The sequence below is a fragment of the Mesitornis unicolor genome, unplaced genomic scaffold (assembly GCF_000695765.1).
Source record: "Mesitornis unicolor isolate BGI_N332 unplaced genomic scaffold, ASM69576v1 scaffold31085, whole genome shotgun sequence".
NCBI classification, from domain to species: Eukaryota; Metazoa; Chordata; class Aves; order Mesitornithiformes; family Mesitornithidae; genus Mesitornis; species Mesitornis unicolor.
The window spans coordinates 41,470-63,600 of record NW_010186676.1 but is presented as its reverse complement, the minus strand read 5'-3'; the positions used below and the strand labels follow the sequence as shown (position 1 = coordinate 63,600).

The following is a 22,131-nucleotide window of genomic DNA, read 5'->3' as shown; positions in this document are numbered from 1 at the left end:
GTTGGACGTGATGATCTCGGAGGTCTTTTGCCACTGAGCGATTCTGTGATAAGCAATGGAATTGCAGAATAGAAAGTTCCAGATGTTGCAGCATCTGCATCCGAATTAGTCTGAGCATAGCTTTAGAATAACACTTCATTTTTCTTTGCAATCCTAAAATTTTTGCATGATCAAGTCGCACACTGGTTCCCGAGACGATTCCCACGTACTGATCTCTGTGGAACAGCTGTACTATTTATGAGGACATAGAACATAACACAGTCTAATGATACATTTCAACTGTTTAATGCAGCAAGGTGTGCCTTTGCCCTTTCTCTTCCATCCCACTGCAGAAGAGAGAAAGCTAGGACAGAATCTGGCTCAACATCACCATACTCAGGGTAGTTTTGGACCTCTTATTTTGCAGTATAGGAATCGCTATAGAACTGGTGTCACTGAAGATGCTGACCCAGCGTCAAACTTCAACCCCTCAAAAACCCCAAAAGATCTTTCTCTCAAACAATGAAAAATACCATATTCTTCCATGAGGAATTCTGCCCTATGTCCCATTCCAGCCTTTGCAATGGTAGGCAGCTTGGTGTGGCTCAGTCCTATCACTTGCACATATATACTCAGGGTATACGTGATCTCCTAGCTACAGTTTGAGCGTCTATCTCACAGCCAGCATAACAGCATCCTCCACAACTGCACAGGAAACAGTGTTTTGTTTTTCCTTGTCTTAGTACTAGCATCTTCTTGAGACTAGAGATGAATTTGTCCTTCTTTTTCACACTCAGCAGGTAACGGAGATCCTAGTGTCTAATACAGCAAGGATACTATTCCTCTGAGCTCTGAAAGCTACTGCCTGACCATCTAGGTCAGTTTAACTCTATACCCATTCTTCCATGCTTCTCTATGTTTCTTTGTCTTCCAGGTGTTTTTGCTCAATAGATTTGGCTAAACTTGCATTGAGATTTCTCTTCTTTTTTTTTGACAAATGATGTGAAACTTGGACACGTCTTTTTGTGATTCAGACAAGATTTTAAAAGGCCAGTTAAATTTAGAGAAAGTTGGACTAAATCTCTCTGCAATTTTGTGCCCTTTGAAACATTCTCTTGCTTCTTCACTGTGGATGTTCTTAGTTGCTAAATTTTTGTATTTGAAATTCTGCCTTAGTTTCTGGAAACGTCTGCATTCATTCACTAGCAACTGAATTGCAGAGAAATTTATGCTGTCTGTAGCTTATTCAAATTCCTCTCTTATGAAAAAGTTTTTTTTAACTTTAATAACCAATAATGTAATGGAAAAAAAGAAAACCAACAACCCAAACCCATGCTCGAAGGTCCACAGTATTCTTTGAACACTTGTATTATGTTGCACTTTGTTATCTTGCATTTCTGGAAAATGAAGTAGAACCCAGAAACAGATTGATAAACCCATGCCTATGACTAAACCTGACTTTTTTTTTTCCTCTTCCTGTCTCAGATGTAAGATGGAAAAACAAATTCTGGGGAAAGTCCATGGAAATTGTTCCAGTTGGTACAACACACGTAACTCTTCCAGCGTAAGTGCTGCAGTCATGTATTGCTGTTCACACACAGGCATAGACATGCTTGCACACACTAGAGCCACATTTATCCATATGAGAATAAGCTGGGCTGTGCTGTATTAGACCTTTGGAAGAATTGGTGATTATGATTTAGTTTGAAAAGAAAAAAAAGGAGGGGCGGGGAAGAAAAAAACAAACACCAAAGCAACACTGGAAGCATAAAACAGAATCACTAACTCTTCCAAAGGTTTTAAAAAACAGAAGATGAAATAAAAAACATCACCACTGTGTGTCTTGAAAAAAAGCAACATTGGGATTTTCATACTTCAGCTGATTGCCATTTTAAACTCACAAGGAAAAACTGCATGGCAGAGGAAGCTATGAGTTCATTTGCTTGAATACAGGTTTTTGGGGAGAAGGTGGTGGTGTTCCTGTCTTTTGTACCTATATTTGTATGGACCCTAACACCATGGGATCGTGGTCTGTAGGTGAGACCAATAGCCATCCTTACTACATAAATAATGATTGTAAATTCTAAATAGAACCAGTTGCATATCTGGTGTTTGTTATCCAAGGAAGTAAGCAGCCACTGTGGTTAAGTGTTGAGTCTTGTTTAATTATTTTTTTAAATAAAAATTTGCGGTCTTCATATGCTGGCTTGTCAGAGTGCCCATTATAGATCAACAATTAAGATCCCGTAAAATATGGCCTATATCCATCATGTTTGCAGAAGCAGAGGTCTAAAGGTTGAGTAGTGTTCCAATTAAATCTGTTTTCCAAAGAGAGTCTACAAAATTAATTATTCTGCCATCTGACAAAAAAAAGAAAAAAGAAAAATAACTCAAAAACCTGGCACTCCTCTGACTGAGCAGCTAAGCACGCCTTTTTCTTTTAAGTGGGTAAAATTAAGATATAGTAAGATAGTATCCAAAAGATAATGTCTAAAATATATTGTATTCATAGCAGTTAGCCTAAGCTGTAGAGTGAAACATCTTTAAGATGCAAGTGAAGGTTCAGAGGCCAATAAACCACTAAATAAACCAATAAATTAGGGCCTGTTGTGGCGTGGGCTGATGAACTGAAAACTAATCTGATTCATATCTGGTCTCCATGTGCTGGTTTGTATCCCTGTGTATCTGATACAGAATTTGGTACAAACAAGGTACTGAGGCTGTAGGCAAAAATGAAGTATTAGTATTAAGGTTATTTTTGGAGCAAATACAGTATTTTTAACATGTGTGATAGAGCATGTAACCTACAGGTGGGGGCAGAAAAACAAGTTACCATGGGGTAAATTGGCCACATATCTGCTAGTCTGTAAAAACTCTTACAAAGCAGCAAGTGATTAAGGGGAGGTAATGAAAGATTCTGTTATCCTCATGGGATGTGTGAGAGGCAGTTGCTATGGGGAAATGGGTGCTTTGTAAGTTTACCCTTTACCTTACCCAGTAGCGACCTGGCTATCAATACCCAGAACAAATTGTAGAAGATATGTCTTCATGAGACTTTCCTTTTCTTGAGGTTTTATAAAGCTGTTTTACAAGAACATCTACTTCTTTAATAAAAAGTAAAGTGTTGTATTAGCTATTGGTATTTGTTCATCTCTCCCTGTCTGCTGTCTTCCAGTGTGCAACTGCATCTTGAACTACCTGGTGAGAACTTTTGCTCTTGCCTGAAGCACGCTCATAGGCTCAGCCTTCAGAGCTTGAGCCGAGCTCATTCTACTCAATACAGAGTCTTCTGATGACTCTGGTGACCCATGTCCTTGTGTTTTCAGTTGTCACAGTGTTACAAGCTGTGAAAATGGCCATTTCAACCAGTAGAAGATAGTAGAATGAGAGAAAACTGAATTCAAACCCAAAGTTTATAGCAGAAGTGAAAAGGGTTTTCTGGGAGACAGGGTTGTTGTCATGGGGTTTGTTGTTGAGGTGTGGAACAAGAAGCTGAGACATTCCAGAAAACATACTGGTTTGTGGGGATCAAGTTGGCTGCAATTTTATTTTTCACAAGTTTATGAGCTCGTTTGAACATAGCATGAGGCTTTTCTTGTATGTATTTTTTTACAGTTTTAAAGACCATTTTGCATGGAACAAGGTGACATCTTGCATCCATAACATCTTAAGCGGGCAAAGATGGATTGAACACTATGGAGAGATCATCATCAAAAATCTTAACGATGACACTTGCCACTGTAAACTGACCTTCATAAAGGTAACCACAGAAATGTTGCCGGTGCCTTTTCTAACAGACACAGCAGTGGATGAATACTCTCTGCTGAAGCTCAGTACAACTGTTTACAAGCTGTATTTTCCTGTAGTTCTGTTGTAATTACCTGTGAGTGTCTGAAGGAACTCCTGCTCACGAGGTAGAGCCAAACAAGAAGGAAAAGCAACGTCTTTCTCAGGTGATTCCACTTGAGATGCAGCAAAGTAAGGAAAGGAAAACAAGAAGTATGATGAAAAACCTACTCTGTGTTTGATGAGAGAGGTAGGCACAAGGTATCTACTGCCAGTTGTTTACCACATGCCTCCTGCTAACCCACGGGCATGTGCTGTGGTTGCATTCATTCAGCAACTGTAGAACCAGTGCTTTACCCAATTCTCTTTTCTGACTGCCCTTTGTAGGTACTCGGAGGAGCTTAAGTGAGAGGTGGTGGTGTTACTTAAAGCTTTTGCTTCAGTACAAGACATTAAGATATGACTTCCTCAGGAAATACCCTTATAAATGAAATTAAAATTCAGTCTTGGTAATAGCTGACTTCTTCCTAGTAAAGGAAAATCAATGAAAACTTAAAACGATGTCAGAATTTCTAACCTGAGAAACAGTTTTGCAAAGCATGCTAGACTTACCTTAATGTGTGTTTTCTGTATCTGATTGCTGGAGAAAGGTTGGGCTTTACATAGAAGCAGACCATAGAGATACAAGCTAAGTACTTCAGCATACCTATGCAGCATGGCATGCTCACCAGCAGAAGGAAAGTTTACTTTTCTTATTTGTTTTCCTGAATACTGGTGCTTTCTGAGAAGAATTCGGCTGATTTTATTTTCCAGATACTTATTTGAAAGTACTATTATGTATTTGCAGAGTTGCAGTGGATGTTTAGAGTTCAAATTTTAGATTGAGAGCCTGCAGATCTTACACCTTTGATATTGTAGACTGCCTAAAGTGGATGTTACTGTATGAGTTCGTTCTCTTTCTTTTCTGCGAATTTGGGGAATATGCAGATAACTGTTAGGAGTCAGTGCTACCTGTCATTGGGCAAAATTAAAGGTCAGCTATGCATCACCTCATACTGCCTCTAAAAAAGGCAAACAAAATAAATACAATACTCAACAATTAGTATTTTAATAAGCCAAGTAATAGTACTAACAGCAGTTGTTTGCATATAATATTGTAATACATACCTAAATCCACCGTTTTAATTTCTGAAAACCACTTTACACCATGGTGCTACTGACATGGCAAAATCACTTACACTTCATCTCTTATGCACCTTTTTTCCCCTTGTTCATTTTAATTCTAGGCAAAGTATTGGAATCCAAATGCACATGAGATTGAAGGCAGTGTCATGGATAAAGCCGGAAAAGTTGTGCATCGACTCTTTGGGAAGTGGCATGAGAGTTTATACTGTGGGACAACTTCATCTTCAAACTGCATCTGGAGAGCAAGTCAGTGATCAGAATGGTTAACATACACAACTTAATATTTGCTTGAGAATAAGCTTACTATTTCCATCTCTTTATTAGGCCCCAACTTCTTGTTATTTCTCTGTGGAATATTAGATTTTTGTCAAGTGTTTAAAATTTAGTGCAGAAGAGTACATAATTTAATTAATATGGAGAACTTAATCCCATGGCTTCATGCATTTTCTCCATTCACCCTCATTTTCATATTTGGGCATGAAGTGGATATTGAGGACTCTAAAAGGAAGGGAAAAAAAAATTTAAAAGGAATGAAAAGCATAGCTTTTTGTGTAGAGAAATGTGGTGACTTTCATGTATTGGCCATTGGAGGACAGCCTACAAAGCTCAGTTCTGTAATGACAGCCATATCGGAACTTCTCCCAGCCTTGTGGGATTTTGTCTACTGTAGTTTGAAAAAGAACTGTGATAATAGCATGGCCTTCACCACAGCTGTGCTCTGATTCAGCTGAGAGAACAGAAATCTGTTTTGATGCAGCGCAATTATCAAGAGGGATGTTCTTTTTTGTCATGTTATTGCAAACCTCTTATTCAGCCCAAATTGAGACCTTGGGTCAGAGATGAACAAATGATTGGGAGGAGCCTGGAATTTTCCTTCTCAAGATAATAGCATTTAACTGGAGTTCTGAATGTACCCTTTTCTTCTGTAGATCCGATGCCTAAGGATTATGAACAGTGGTACGGGTTTACTCAATTTGCCCTGGAGTTAAATGAACTGGACCTGCAAACGAGGTCATTACTCCCATCTACCGATACACGTTTTAGGCCAGACCAAAGGTAAGGAATCTTCCCTCTTAAATACGTTCTTCAAATAGTTTTTACTCTTCTGTATGCTCACTTTACTCTAAGCTCAGACTATTTTGTGTAGATACCTGCAGCATGTTTCCATTTCTACCTTAATATGCATCTGAAATAGACATTTTAACCACTTATCAAGAGATGGTCTAGTCATTATGGACCAGTGTTCCTAAAATTGGATAACTGCCTTTCCAAAGATGTTAAAACTTTGGTACTTCGGGTACTGGATGTTGAGCTTACTGTGTTTGAAAAAACTGAGACACTTGATATTTCTTACTGCACTGAAATTTCTGCTGTTGCTGACTTCCAAGGAAAAGAGTATAAAGTAACGATGACTCTGAGCTTGTTATGAGAAGTACTTTTCCTTAAGTGCTTTTTGATAATGCAGTTGTCTGCAGATGTAGCTGTTTACCTTCCAAACACTGTGAACTGCCTGCTGTAAAGATTAGATTCTGCTCTAGAGGACCTGGCAAAAATGGGAGGCAGAAGCACTAATCATGTCTCTTATCACTGCTGGTGTTACAGGTTTCTAGAAGAGGGGAATATTGAAGGAGCTGAAATGCAAAAGCAGAGAATCGAGCAGCTACAGAGAGAACGACGGAAGGTGCTGGAAGAAAACAACCTGGAGCATCAGCCTAGATTTTTCAGGTACTATGTGATAATTAGCATATACTATAATTTATTGAAATTCTTATTACAGATCTGGATCTAAACTGCCATAGAGCAGGCTCCTTTTTTTGTCCCAGATTTCTTACATATTCTTGATTTTTGTGATTTAGCAATTTAGAACACTCCAGTCTTGGTTAAAACTCAGGATTGTATATTGCTTTTTCATTAGTGCATTCCTGAATTTCTGTCTAAATCTTTTGCCTGGAAGGTGATTGATATTTAATTTATGTTTGAATTTGCCTCTGCGAATGTAGCATCTTTCATTCTTTCAAGCAAGATGACGTAGTTGGATTTAGCTTAATTATCTCTGCTGAACTTCTGCTGAACTCAGTGGGATTGCCTTGTGCGGAGGGATTGCAGTGTGCAGAGTTGGAGCCTTTCATTTCCAGAGCTATTTTTGACCATCTTTCCACTATTTGATGGAGATATTATCATTCAGGGGGCACTTGATTTCTTCCTGTTGTAACAAGAGACTTCAGCCATGGGAAGGCAAAAATGAATGCTAGTGAGGACATGGCCTTTGGCCTTCCAGCTTCTCTGTTCTCCTGCAGTGAAAGAGTTGGAGCTAAGGTGAATGCTGTACAGGCCTATGTATCACACTTAATAGATCTGGGATCCTAATTTTTGTTCAGGATAGATAGATACTGTACTTCTGAGGAACACAGAAACATTTAAAATAAGTGCGAAAAGGGAATGGCTCAGACTATTTAATCTGACAAGATGGTGAGCTAACTCACCGTATGTTAATCACACCAACTAAAGAGAAGAGAAGCAAATGTTGTTTCCAGCAGGCTAAAAAGACAAGTTAGAGGTGAAGTCTAATACTTCGTAATTGTATATTCACAATGACTGTGAATGCAGATGAGGATTTGAATTCTCACAAAGAAGATTTCAACATTGAGATTTGTGCTGTAGATTTAAATTATAGGATAAAGAAATTAATTACTGTATTGCAAAAATGTTACCCAGTATTAGAGTAGATATGAATTATGCATTTAGCTTTTCAATAGTGATTTCTCTCTTCAGCAAATCACAAGCCTTGATTTCCCTAAAAGAATAATTTGCTGTTGTGCCAAAAATGTTGTACATTACATTAAAAGCAGACTAATTCCTTCAGGGAATTAGTAACTAGATAACTAGACACTTCAGGGAAGTATCTAGTGCAGTCTCCCCTCTTCACTGAGAGCTCTAGGCTCTCTTTATGCAGTAACTGTGGTGAACCGTCTCTGGAGACGCAAAAGGAAAGTTTCCACTTTCCACCCAGAGGTGCCTTGGAGACCATGAAATAAACCTGGACTGTAGTTTTAAGTTCTAAGCAGTGACAGTGAAATTGATCTCAGCTGCACACTAGGTTACTGAGGTGCATCTCAGGCCCGGTGCCACAGCATCTCAACGCTCCAAGATAGATTGCCTTGTTTGAAGGCTGCACCTGGTTCATGGGCTGGATTTGGTATCATTGCATAGTGCTACGTTGTATTATACAGCATGTTTATGGAAAATACAAGCTTTACATTTAAGACTTTTTAAAATCTTTGCTAGGAAATCCAATGATGATTCCTGGGTGAGCAATGGAACCTACATGGACCTTAGAAAAGAACCTGGTTTTTCCAAACTGGACAATCCTGTCCTGTGGTGAAAGAGGAGCTACGTGAAGATGTTCTGTGCTGTATTCTTGGATCTGATTTAAAAGAAGTATATATAAAATATATCTACATATTTACACCTATATATATATATATATATATGTACACACACACATATAATATATGTGTGGAGTGTGTGTATGTGTGCAAGTGTGCATATCTCCACAATTGTGTTTAATTTAGAATCTGATAATTCATTTGTTTCCTTTAACTATTGCAGTGATTGTTTGAATGTATAAATACCCTAACTTCTTTTTATAAACTATTTAATAAATAGTACTGAATGTTAACAAGAGAGAAAAGAGGAGCTTTTACACTACTTTTCCAATGTGTAATAATGTCAGTTCTGAGTTAACTTATGCCTTATTGAATTGCTTTGGAGACAGTAGCATCAGCACCTCCTAGCTGTGCTGAGAAATCAGAGTGCAAGCCTTAGTAACTTTAAGTAGGCTTCCACAGTTCAGTGAGTAGTTCAGCTGTCTCTGGGCTGGTGTAGATTGGTAAAAAAGATTATCAGCTGGTGCTGGAATCTGAGTGTGATCTTCTGCTGCCCGTAGAAGAGATTTAAATAAGCTTTTGTTTCTATTAGCTTTCTTCTTCGCATTATGGAAAAGGTAGTCCTGAGCTTACATCCGCGGTTCTGCTGCCTTATGCATAAACTGTACCTGGCTAAATGTACTGCTAGAAATTCAGGAATCGCCAAAATTTTCCACTGGGAAAAATTTCCACTGCAGATTTATAGCCCCTAACAGGGCAAGACGAGGAGATCCTTTTGTATATACTGCTTGAGCACTGATTAGATGAAGAAGGTCTTTCTTTTCCCAGTAAGTAAAATCTCTACAGAGCACGAAATCCTGTGCTTCCATAGCTTCATTAGTTTTTATTAACCTAAAAATTGCAACAGTAAGACTTTTTAAAAAGTAAGCAAAACTGATTAAGCTAGAAATTTTTTCTTAGTATTTTGATATTTTCTACCTCTTAAGAAATAAACAGTATATTGAAGATCTTATATATAAAAAATGACCATCTGCCTTATGGAGAAGCACGTTTGTTTGTTATGTTCAGATAAATATTCAAGTGTCTTGCACTAAATCAATTGTATCTCTTTCCTGTAACTTTATACATGTGGCTAGATTTGTGAAACTACTAAACCACAGGTCAGAAATTTAGCAGAAAACAAATGTAGCAGAAATTGCACTTTTAAATGAAGACATGGGCAGTATTTTTGGGTTTTTTCCATCAGCTCATAATGCCACAGTCATTAACAGAATAATTTGCATTCCCACCTGTCTGCAACTCAAGCCTGACCCATGGTGGTTCTTCAGGTCTGTTCTGTGTCAGTGACTCTCTGGCAACAATGCAGGTGCCAACTTACGGATCTATATCCTGTCACCACCATCCCTCCTTTTTCTCACATTCCACTTAAATGGCACAAAACAAACCCAAATGTTGCGGGCATGTTAAACTGGCTTATGACTGTAACAATTGGACATGGCATGGATAAGGGAGACTCCTAGGGGGAATAGTAGCTTAGAAAAACTTGCACTTTACCGTGTGCTGCATTGTTCTAAAGACAACCCATTTAAAAGGGATCCATGTATTATATGTAACATGAACGAAATCCTATGAACACTTCCATTTTAAACCAAATATGTGATGTCAGATGAGATGTATATTTGAATTTTGTTTTCTGTTACCTTGAAGCCCCATTATCTTAGAAGCAGATATATGCTCTGTCACTATTTTTCTTTTTGCCTGGGCACTCTGCCTCATTATAATTTATTTCCAAATTTATTACCAAAGAAGTTAGCATAGTTCTTTCTATGTAATATGTTTTTTAAAAGCTTGACTACCACGCCAGCAGCTTACAACAAGGTAAGGTTCATGTCAATATGAAGACAAAATCCAGGTTTTGATTCCAAAGGAAATCTTAACCTTTAGGGGCTGTTTCAAAAAATGGCTTTTCAAAAAAAGCGAGGATCTCTTCATGGTTTGTTCCCTTCCTGTGTTTTATCCTGGTATGAACTGTCAATGAGTTGATACTTGTAATTATCTTTGCTGTTGGTAATTACCTTTTATACTAAAAATAACATTTATTTAACAACAAAAGAGAGTAGGGGAAATTAAGAAAAGCTTTTGAGAAAGGAAGCAAAATCTCTGGATGATGCATTAAGTTTGCTTGTGATCATATTCAGCAGCTACTGTGATTACTGTCTGATCTGATTTCTGGGTTTTATTTTCTATGTGTGGAGGGGATTTCCCCTTACTTTGTCATATGACCTCCTAGTTGATAGTATCTGAAATGAAAGGATTAGAGGCAAAAAGGCAATGTTAAACAATTGTAATGTATTAAATCAGCAAGTGGTAAATGAAACTAATCTCATATTGGGTGTTTGAGTTCTGATTTTTGAGAAATCAGGCTGGCAGTGTTGCTTTGTATCTTACAATCTAAAATGTCTAAATTACATTTGATTAATGATAAGAAGCATTAGGCTGAGTAGTGCCTTATATAAAATTTCTTTCAACAAAATTCCCATATCAAGAAGGTAAACTTCAGAATTTTTACTACCACCTCCCAAACAATAATGCCTGAGAATAATCCAGAGCAATTTCTTAAATATGTGAAGCAAAATCATTGCACAAGTAATAGCTTCTTTTGTAAATCTCTGATACGCATCTGCAAACACGATGTAACCAGGTGTGGATGATCCTCTGAACCCTTGTCTCCAACTGTATTATAGTTGTCCCTGCTTACTTTTGTATGAAACAATTGGGTTTAGTTGTTAAACTTCGGTCAACTGTATATTAAGAAGCAGAAGAAAATTGTCTTGATGTTACTTCTGTGTATTTCTGCATAACAATGTATTCATCGTTCACAAACTTTAATATACTCAATACAGGTATTCTTGGTAAAATATGAAATTCTGGTAATTTTCTTCCCCAAAATTTCAGATGTGTTAATGGGTGCAAAACTTACATTAGCTTTCTGCAATATAACTAAGATAGCTGTTGTTTTTAATAACTGACATTGAGGGGCATTTTTTTTTCATCCATTTCTACCCTGAAGGGTAACAAGAACATATCAGGCAACTTACTGCTTCCTTTCATGCACAGCAGTGATCCCCAACCTGTTTAGCTCAATGGATTAGTCTTAAAATTTCCTGATGACCAATGCCTGCTGTTATAACTCTTATTTGATGACTTTATAAGCATAACTTAGTATGATTTTGAAGGACAGTTTGGGAAGCACTCATCTAGCACTGCCTTACTTTGCGTGCCCTTTCACAAAATAAAAAACTCGCTATAAGTCTACATCATGACAATGGAGCAGCTCAGGCCTTTAGGTGTTAAAACACTGACTCAGTTTTCCAATTACACAGCAAAGAAAGAAAAAAAAATCCATGGAAATTGTGTTAATAGAAACAGAAACCCACAGCTCTACTTCCAGATTTGCAGACTTGACAGTTTTTATTTTAACACTGTGTAAGTTTGGGGTTATGAAACAGTGTAACTTGTTTAGGAGGCTACTCTTGGTAGCGTAAAGTGCCCTTTAGACTGGGTGGAACTGAAGCGCCGCACTGATCATTGCTTTCCTTTCTGAATCGCTGCTCTCCAAGATAAGCTTTATGTGCTAGTTTGCCAGCACTGAGCTACTTCTTCTAGATGCTTTTTGAAATACAGATCCAGCAAAGTACTCAGGTTCTTCATACAGCGCTCAGAAAATTAGACGCATAGAAGGAAGGAAGAGCGAAAATAGCCAAAATTTTCATCAGGAAACATCCTAGAGATCTGTTTTTTCAACAAGTTTTCTCTGAAGGACTGGAAGCAGGATTGTTGCTTTCTTTTAAAGCCTGGCCCTTGAAGGAGGTGGTGCTTGCAAACACAGTCACGTTATTATTTAGCAGTGTAGTGCTGAAGCCAGATGACTGTACAAAAAGGAACACAAATTAATGGGCCCAGAATGTACAACCAGGGACAGCTTTGGAGTCACACAAAGGTCCAGTGTCGGTCTAGAAAAAAAATACCCAAGCCACGAAAACAACCTCACAAAGACCTCACTCCTTCCCATGCCCCCTACTTTCCCTCAGCTGTTGACAGTCCTGTTTAGGTTTTCTATGTGCCCCCTCATGTCTAAAAGTCTTAATATATTCAGTGTCCCATTTTTCTCTGTGTTAAAAATTCTGAAGAATAGGAAAGCAGTCCATTCTAACAAGCTTTTAAATGACAAATCATGCCTAAAAGGTGGAGTTAAAAACTTTCCCCATAAACATTGTGGCCTACTTCCTTGACTTCCTTGACTGTGACCAAAACTTTCTTCTCACTTGGACTCTGGAGTCAGACCTGGTTAGAGTAGTGTGCTACACAAATGTGCAGCTATATTTGCTCAACATACTCCTAATTAAGGTCCTTGCATCTGCTTTTGTGTAAATCTCTTCTGTTGTCTCTGACCACCTTTCCAGTGCTGGAAAGTTTCAGCGTATCGTACTTTGTTCACCTTTTTTTGTGCACAACTCACACAGAGGGGGCAAGCTGAAGAGGAGTGCAAAACTTGGCCCACGGTGCATAGATTATAGAGAGAAGGATGAAATCCAACTTTTCCATGTAACTGACTACAACTTGCAAGGGCTACAGTCAGATGGTGCTTTTCGAAGGAATGAAGTTAAAATTAAAGGGGTTTTCATTCATGGATTATGCCTACTATGAATAAAATTCACAGTATTCACTAACTCCTCCTTCCTGTTTTCTCACTACTGGTGAGTGCAGCTTACTCAAGTGGCTATTGGTTCATAAGAAACTGCACGTTATCTGGCTTGTCTGTTGAAACTTAGTAAATGCTGTAACTGATCACCAAATGTGTTACTGTACTGCTCAGCTCTTGGATACTGTTCTTGCTGCAGCTTTGAAAGCAATAAGAGAAATTTTCCACATAAATAGTTACCGTATGTTAAAAAATTACTTTAAGCTGTTCCTTTTTTATATAAATTGTGGATTTGGTGTTTCTGTTGTATAAAACAAAACTGTATTAAAGCTTATGTGAATGTTTGGGAGGAGGTTGATCCGCAAGAGCTGATGAGCTCCTTCAGCTCCACACCTTTGAGATGCTTGGTGTCCCTGAGAGTCAGGCAGCCTTGTATTTATGTTAAGAGTATTTTACTAGTTCCAGTATTGGAAAAACATACCACGTGTGTGAGGTATTACATACACAAAGCTGCTAAATGCTGAATTTGTTGTTTGTTTTGTTAGGGCATTAGTGATTTCAGAACAAAGAAAGGTATCTTATGTGTTAAGAGTTATCACTGACGTTCAGAATGTTGAGAAAACTTTCTGTAGTCAGGATCATTCCTGTTTTCTGCTTCACTTACTCCAAAAATTTGTAATAATGTTGGAGCACCTTGATGCGCAATTTGATTTATTATTTTTGTCTCTGTAACCAATTTAGTTGGCTGTTAATAAATCACGCTTGCTAAAGGTCACAGAGCACCCTGACTTTTTCCCAGGGGTTGTAAGCATCTTTCTACAAAGGTTGTTAGTGACACCTGAAATAAGTCTACCTGCTGTAGTTATCTGTGCTTTTTACACTTTCCAAAATGCCAAGTATGAAAGAGCTTCCATCTGCTAGAAGCCTTATTTATCCCTTACAATCTGTCTGGTAGTTGTGCAATGTTCCAGTTGTTTACCAGGTACCTGCACGCACTGTGCAGCACTGTCGCATGGGTAAGGGTAAGGGCTAAGCCGATGAAATTCATTTACAGCTGGAAGTTGATGCTTAAAGGTTTTTAGTAGACAGATGTGCAACATAAATGTTATGCTTTAGTGTGAATGCAGAAACCACAAACCACATGTTCTTCATAAAACTACTTTTAAAAACAAGGAAACAAAGTACTGGCTAAAATAAATAACTGGAAGGAACTGGTGTTAATGTGCTGTTTTCTCCCTTAGAGGCGGAGATTCAGGACAGCTCTGCCAATCAGATCTCAGCTATGTCTTAAAGTCCCACCATATGCATCTGCAATGCAGATGGATTAGGATCTTGAAAAGTGTAATGTGTAATTCCTGACTACAGTTCTGCAGCACTTCCCAGACTCACTATGTACAAAGATTTGGAGGGAGGGAGCATGGGGAGGTTCCAGGAAGAGCTGGGAAAATTGGATCAATAAATCTGTTACCACGCAAAATATCCTCAGCTGTTGTACATGGCAGAATAAGGATAGAGGCCAACAGAAAAACAGCTTTTATAGAGGAAAGAATCAGCTCCTGTTTTTCAAAATCCAGACATTTTGGTTCTGTATTGGGTTAAGAACTTTGGAAGTTGCTCGTCATGTCAGTGGCAATCACTTCACTGCTGTTTAATTTCATAGAGATCTAATATGCTTTAATTGGTACTGGAAATAATTAGCATTTAAGTTGCTGGGAAAAGAGCCGCTTACAGAGGCAGTAATATTTTTTTCATAATTATAAAAAGGACAGGAAGATGGCAAAGGATCATCACTATTGGTGCCCTGATCATGAACCACCAAGGGCAGTAAGAACTCTCTTACGGAGAAATGGATATGGGGTGAATCCCTCACAGCTGCCCCTGGAGCTATTAACACACCAGGTACTCACAGGTGGTCAGTGCTACCCAGACCAAGCAGCCTGTTCTGCCCTGCAGAAGCGTGAGCTAAGCTGGGCTCAGGTAGACCTTGCATCTGATTTGCGTTTAAGCTGAGCTGCCTGTTCATTTACAGTAATTTCTATTTTAAAGTCATTTTGCTTACTGCAAAATGATTCAAACCACCAGAGCGTGAGGAAAAACACTGACAGCTGAGCAAAGCTTGCACTGTATAGTAACTCACACATCTTGGCTTCTGTTTCTTCTTTTTTTTAATGCTTCTGTTATATTTCTTTCATCCTGCTAACCCATACTCAATTAGTTGGGTTTTAACTGAGATCCTTTCTGGTCCAGTTGATCATTAATTTGTGGGGTTACTCTGAATTTTTACATGGGGTTAAAAGCTGGCTAGATACCAAATTCTGCTGTATACATACGAATTTGTATCTTTGCTTACTCTGTACCAAGGGAAATACTTGAAATTGCTATGTGTAAACTCTCATTTGAGGTAAATCAACATTGCTCTACTGAGCTGAGTATAACTGAGACTTAGGTGAACTGAGAATGGCTCTGTGGGTTCATCAATGTAAGTTTTTACAGGCTCTCGGAACAATTACAAATTCCTGTAAGACAAGGTGATGTGCATGAACTTCAGCTGATGTTTCTGTCTGTAATTTCACAGACTTCTGGAAATACTGGCTTTCTCTAATGTGGTCTGCTTCTCTTTGAGGACTTTTTAATGCTGATGTTTCGCTTGCTATTTTACTAAGAACAGAGGTTAGAATTTGAAAATGGGAATTTTTTTGCATAGTTAACATTGTTTTTCTATATTAAAATTTCTTTACTGTAAAATTGCTTTCCTAAATTACAGGTTTCTTACTTTTGAACTTGTGTTGAAAAAAAAAGAAGCCATGATAAAGGTTGCAGTAAATCTAGTTTGAATTACTGAAGTACATGCCTTGAAAACTCCTTTCCTTCTTAGGTTTTATGAGGATACATCTGCAATGCCTAGATTGCTGCCTAGAGCTAAATGTAGATTTATCAACACATGAGAACCTGTCTAATAGCTGAGAGAGATTTACTGCTTTGTTTACTCTTAGGTTTGTTATCATTTCAGCCATTGACAGACTGAAGATGGAGTGAAGTTAAGGGATCATCCTACTTGTTGTATTCAGTGTTGGTTCTTGCACTTCAGGCAGTGAAACAAATCTTGTGAAAGCAGCTAGAGCTATATAATAGCTATATAGGGGTTTTGGATGGAAAAATCAATTTTCTTATGAAAGTCAAAAATAGTGCACCAAATTCTTAAGTCCTTTCATGGGAAAAACTTCTCCCGTGGACTTTGCCTGAGAAAGAGCACCACATCCAGGTCAGTTAGAGCAAGCTTGACTTTTTCTAAATTCTCTAATTACCAGAGGATGGTGAGCCTAGCCATTCTGCAGAGAGAGTAAAACTTCAGTCAAAGTTGATGGAGGGATATCATATTCTCGCCTCTTGTGAATAGCAGGAACTGGAAAAGAGATCTGGATGTGCCACGTCACAAGAAAGGCCATAGTAGGAGCTCCACTGTATTTTATCTAGCCTCAAAGTTTCCTAAATCTGATGCTCATGTCAATGCTTTAGTCTTCATACCAACAGGAACTGTTTGTTTGAAATGATGGAGGGAAAGGAATGAAAGAAAGAGTATATATTGTTGAAATAAGAGTCTCAGTATTGAAGTGTGCAGTGAAAGGCCCTAGCCAAGAGAATGACTGCAGTTCATGCTTTCCCAGTACCAGTTGCTCAGTTTCCTCTCAGACTAATGCTTCCTCTCAGGACACAGCTGGTCTTCCTCCTCTCCTAGAAACTGCATTGCTCACACTGTGATGTATTGGCATTGGTGAGGCCAGACAGTAAATGTGGAAGAAGAAAAAAAGCCCCAGCTCAAGCTGACTGCAACCAGTTGTGCAGGAGAAAGTGCATTCCTGTCTCCCAGTTGCGAAGAGGGCAGTACTGGCAGTAAGAAAGCCAAAGGCACCCACCCAAGGTCACTTGTATTGCCCACTACAGACACTACTCACCCAAATCAGTGCATCATTCAAACAAGAGCAATACAAGTAGCAAGAAAGCAGTTTCAGTCTTACAATAGAGGAAATAAAATACATTTTAAATTGCAGAGAACAGGCCAGTACTTTGTTTCATACGTGAGGTTTTTTCCAGTGTAGTGAAGACCTGGCCTGTATGTGTAACTGCAATGCAACAAACAGCATCAATAACCTGGAGTTGTGTGACTCTTGCCCTAGCCTGTACAAATTTGCAGGACACCACTGCTGTGCAGTGGTTCCCCCTCTGTTCAGAAGGACAGCTGCAGCCTTTTACACCTACCGATCCGTTTTGACCCTTTTAGATTGCCCTGGAACAGGAATTCCAGTTGTGGTTCAGTTCTGAAAGAGAAACTGAGGTGACAGTTAACAGGTAAGGAGTATGAGAGTCAAGGAGTTGCAAAATAACTGGGAAATAAAACAAAGGAGGCACAAAACCCAAAAGGAAGATACAAAATGTGTTTTAAATCATAATAAAGCTATTGCTTCAAATGTCGTAGTAAATGAAAACATGCATCTGGTGTTATTCAGTGAAATATTAATGTTAGTTTCTGAACATTTTGCAAGGTTTGATTACAGCCATGCTCTGTGTCAGCATAATACAAACACCATCCATCCGGCTGCCTCGTGAGGAACGGCAATCACACCTGCAGACTCTTGGGAATATTTTCTGCCCAAATCATCTGCTCCCTCAGTCAGATAGTGAGGGGTTTTGAGGGCGCTTGTGCATACAAATCCATTCAGAGGACGAAAGAGGAATTGTGTGAACTGGAATAAACCTGAGGAGCTGATCGAAGAAAATTCTTCCTTACAGTCAGCTTTCCTCTCTACAGGCAGCTTCAGTCTCAGGCTCTTCCCCATGGATCCTTTAACTCCTCTTTTGTTGCCAATTTTGTCCTAAACTTTCCATGTATTCTCTAGATGTGCTTTCCTTCGTTCTTCCATTCACTGTAACTTTAAGGTTGCCTATAAATAACAAAATCAATATGAACTGCACTGATTTTAGGATCACATTTTTTATTGATCTGAGAATGTAAGAGTAGAACAATGATGAGTGAAAGTACAACTTATTAAAGCAATGTGTATTATGCAATCATTTACAATCGGTTGTACAGAGCTGCCCCTAGTACCAGGCACTGTACAACTATACGTAGTGCCATGTGCTGTACAGTTACATTTTAAAGAACCCTGCCAGAGTGCTTACAATCTGAAAGGGGTACATGTGCAGAGATACAACAATGAAGGGCCTCATTTTTTTGGAGGCTCAGTGACGGGTGTCCTCTGTTTGCAATGGTTTACTGAAAAACAAATCCTAATATTTCTTATTTTAATGCAGTTGACTTTGTAGATCCCATTTCAACTGCCCAGGAACCAAAGATGTATAAAAAAGAAGGAAAATTAAGACGCATGGGGAATAAGCTTCATTTCAGATTTTATTACTCATGTATTTTTTAGTCTTTTGTAGTTTAATGTGGAATAATATGCTTTTAAAATAAATGTTTATATAGGACCTGCGTAAATGTCTGGGGCTCCTACACAATAGTTTGATAGCCGTTTCTTTTGGCTAATTTATGAGGAAATCCTGCTACTGAATAGCGTGAACAATATAGCAGCCAGATGGTTTTTGATAAAACATTAATGAGACCAGATGCTTTGTAATAAACTATTATGGAAAAAAAACTTTTGAGATGCAAGAAACTTTACCTATTCCTAAGTCTTCATTTATCATTATTGTAAAAGAAATAAAGTTCTGTGGCTGCCATCTAATCTACAATTTAAAGTCCGAAGCACTTAGTTCATGCAGCTTCATGCAAACTTTCCTCCATATTATTTAGAGACATCAATAGATGACTCCTTAGGTAACCACTTGATCCTAGCCTACTCCTTCTGACAATTTTCTTAAAAGCATGGTTTTAAGAAAAATAATCTTTTAAAAATCATAGCTGGTGGCAGTGCAGCAGGGCTGGTGACAGCCCTACCAGCAGGAGAGCAAGAGCTGTTGTTTGCAACAGGAAATGTTTTGGAGGACTGAATGGTATAAGGAAAAACATCCCACCAAAATAGGCGAGGAATTTAATGTGAAATACAAATAAGGCTGGATAATTGGTTTAAAAGAAAGAAAGAAAGAAAGAAACAAAAACCTGCTCGGATCTTTTATTCTTGCAAAAGGAAATAGGGAATAAAGTTTGTTCTTTTGCTGGTGATTTGGCTTATGCTGCTGGACACCTTTAAAAAGATTGGCTACCCCAAGTACCCTTCTTTTCTAAATGGAAGCCCAAAATAGTTTCACACTTTCTTTCCATTTCCTCCACAGAACTGAAGCCAGCAGACCCCTCTGCAGCCAGTGTAAGGGTTTAAAAAAGCCTGGCATACAGCGACAGAGAGCTTTGGCCACCCTCCCGACACGTCAGTACGTGGACCGAGTTTTAGTGAGTGCTTTCTAGCCAGGCTGGATGCAGCCTGAAACAACTCAGTGACGGCTACAAGGCATTATATACCATTAGTAGTGGTGGTAATACTGACCCTGTGAAAGCATTTAGAAAAGTTTTTAAGAGACCCCAAAATAGCCATTTAAGAAATTCCCCTTTGCAGCCAATTTTGGACTTACATCCTAATGCCAGTGACTGAGAAAAATAGGGCAACATTATGCCATCATACAAAAAAAAATAAAAATTAATGCCAAATGCTTATAGGATGCAAAGACCTTTTCTGTACCTGGTAGGAATAACCATTCTGCAATGCTGACACCTTGTGGTAGCCCACTCAGAGATGGCTTATCTTAATATCACTCCTGAGGAATTTCACACAGAGGTGTTCAAAGAGCATACAACTGTTGTGTTGAGGTTTTTTCCTTTCAGACTAATATATTTTGTGTTATTGCTCACTTATTATGCGTATGACTCTTTTTTTAAGTTGTGGCTATGAAGTTCTCATGTTGACTGTCTCATTTATTTAAATGAGGCAGCCAAATCTTGTCCCACAACAAAGGTAGTTTGTCCCAGAGGCAAAAGTTTCTGGTTTTCTACTTTGGCTTTTTCTGCAAGAGGAATTTCTCATGCAGAAGTGATGCAGAAGGATCTTCTAATGCAGAAGTGATGCACTTCATGCTCCAGCTCAGGAGATGGGAGTACATGGCAGCCAGGTCCCAACACAGACCACACTCACAATGTGTATTTCTTTGATACAATGTTCTGGAGTGCCACTCAGTCATGAAGTAACTGCATGCTGTGAATTTGCACTGTGCACTACACCTGAAGAGCATTTCTACAAAGACTGAAGTCTCAAGGTGGGTGTTTGATCCTAACTGTCTCCTGTTTGCAGCCAGCTTTGGTAACAGTCTTAGAAGCCTTTAAGTTAATTGCTGTATAGCCCAAAAACTGCCTGCTAATACCAAGACCTATCTTTCTGTCTCTTATAATTAATGAGAAGCATCTGAAAACCACTCTATGTTGGCTTGTGTCTTTTAAGTGGATTGAAGATTTCTGCTTGAACTTTTTTATTAAAAAGATGGAAATATTCCTGGTGTGGGCACCCTTTAATTGGTGTGCATGAAACAGCCAGTAACATCCTTGCCTAAATGACTGGCAAGTTTCACTGGGTTTTTTTAGTGTCCTCCCCCCTGTGTATATTTCCATGGTAATGTGGTTCTGCACAACTTCCTGGCTTGATTTCTCAAAATATGCTTTAGCAGACACTTGCATTTGAAATGAATCACACATTGCCACTCCCTGGAAAAACACATGATAGCTGATGAAACATGTGCTATTACTGGCCCCTGTGGGAGATTATTACTGGAGCTAGCAATCCTGCAGCACAGTGCTGATCCTAAAAAGAGATCTCCTGAGGATATGTGGGTGCATCTTCTCAGGATGAGATTCTAAGAATGGAGCTTTATTTTTTTTTTATTAGCCCATAAAAAGTAAATTATCACAAGTGCAGATACTTAATTCCAGTCAGGCTATTTGTTCAAATTTCTGTAAGCAGGTGCAACTCTAGAAGGGAAATCTATTTATCACTGATTCATTATCAAAGATGTCAGCTGGGGGAATCAGAAAGGGGTGATGGATTAAAATTTGCCAAAATTAATTGGAAGTTTTAGATCATGTACGTAGTTAAAGAGAACAGAAGAAATGAATACCACTTTTAGCTATACGCATTAACTGTCTATATGCATTTAAGGACATGCAACTTTCAACTTCACTTTGTTCCAAAGCCCAGGTTTTACTCCTTTAAGATCTGGTGATGTGACACTTGTGACTATAACCCACAGCCTCAAATGCTCTCTCTTCAAACCACAAGGGAAGTACCTGGCCTGTGGTGCAGTTCACTTGAAAAAGATTTCTTTGATGTTTCTTATCTTGCGAAAACTACTCCTTGGGTTTCTGCAGACTCACGTTTCTCACTGGATCAATCCTTTGTATTATAAACAACTAAGCTGTTTTGTCATGGTGTTGTACTGTTTCCAAAGGCCTGAGATACGGTGACAGAGCTCAGTATTTCATACTGCAGCTCATGAACCTGCCCCCTGTGTTCCATTGACCACATTTCTCATTTTGAAGGTTGTTGCTGTTCAAGGTCCTAGGGCTGAGGACCTTGGCTTGAAAGCTCCCATTTGGACCACTGCAACTTTGCAATGTCAACAGTGCCAACCCTAAAGCTGTGAACTGGCAGCCAAAAATGGGGCAAGGCTGTTGCTCTGCATTTCTGACGACAGGCGAGCCGAGCCAGATTTGAGAAGATGTCACAAAAATTTCCTTTTGGTGTCAGAAAGTATCACCACCAGGCAATTACCAGTAAGCTTTAAGAAGCTGCATGTGTTATTTGATGGGAATTAACCATGCCAAACCAGCTGGCCTGACTCCTAGCTGAGCTGAGGGTATCAATCAAGCCCACCACGGCCGGCACCCCAGATCGCTGATCCTCTGTGTGCAGCTACCTCATGGCAGGAATTTCAGCCCCCGGGGAACGTGAGTAGGTCCAGTTCAGGCGGGAGGGACGGCGAAGGAGAAACTACCGTGGGGTTTCGCAGGCGGATAACGCTAGCTCCCCGCAGTCCAACCCCGCTGCCATCTGCCGGGGCGGCGGCCCCGCATGGCAACATGGCGCCGCCAACGCGGCC

The 22,131-nt window shown here is 39.1% G+C and overlaps 1 protein-coding gene across 1 annotated transcript; it reads left to right on the top strand.

Moving 5' to 3' along the window:
• Window positions 1-1,464: 1,464 nt before the first annotated feature.
• On the top strand, window positions 1,465-8,332 carry OSBPL3 (oxysterol binding protein-like 3; the record flags this gene model as incomplete). Its single annotated transcript, XM_010185220.1, has 6 exons — window positions 1,465-1,543; window positions 3,595-3,739; window positions 5,052-5,196; window positions 5,880-6,006; window positions 6,553-6,675; window positions 8,236-8,332. Coding segments are annotated over 6 exons (716 nt in total), but the record flags the coding sequence as incomplete, so codon positions are not given.
• Between the last annotated feature and the right edge of the window lie 13,799 nt (window positions 8,333-22,131).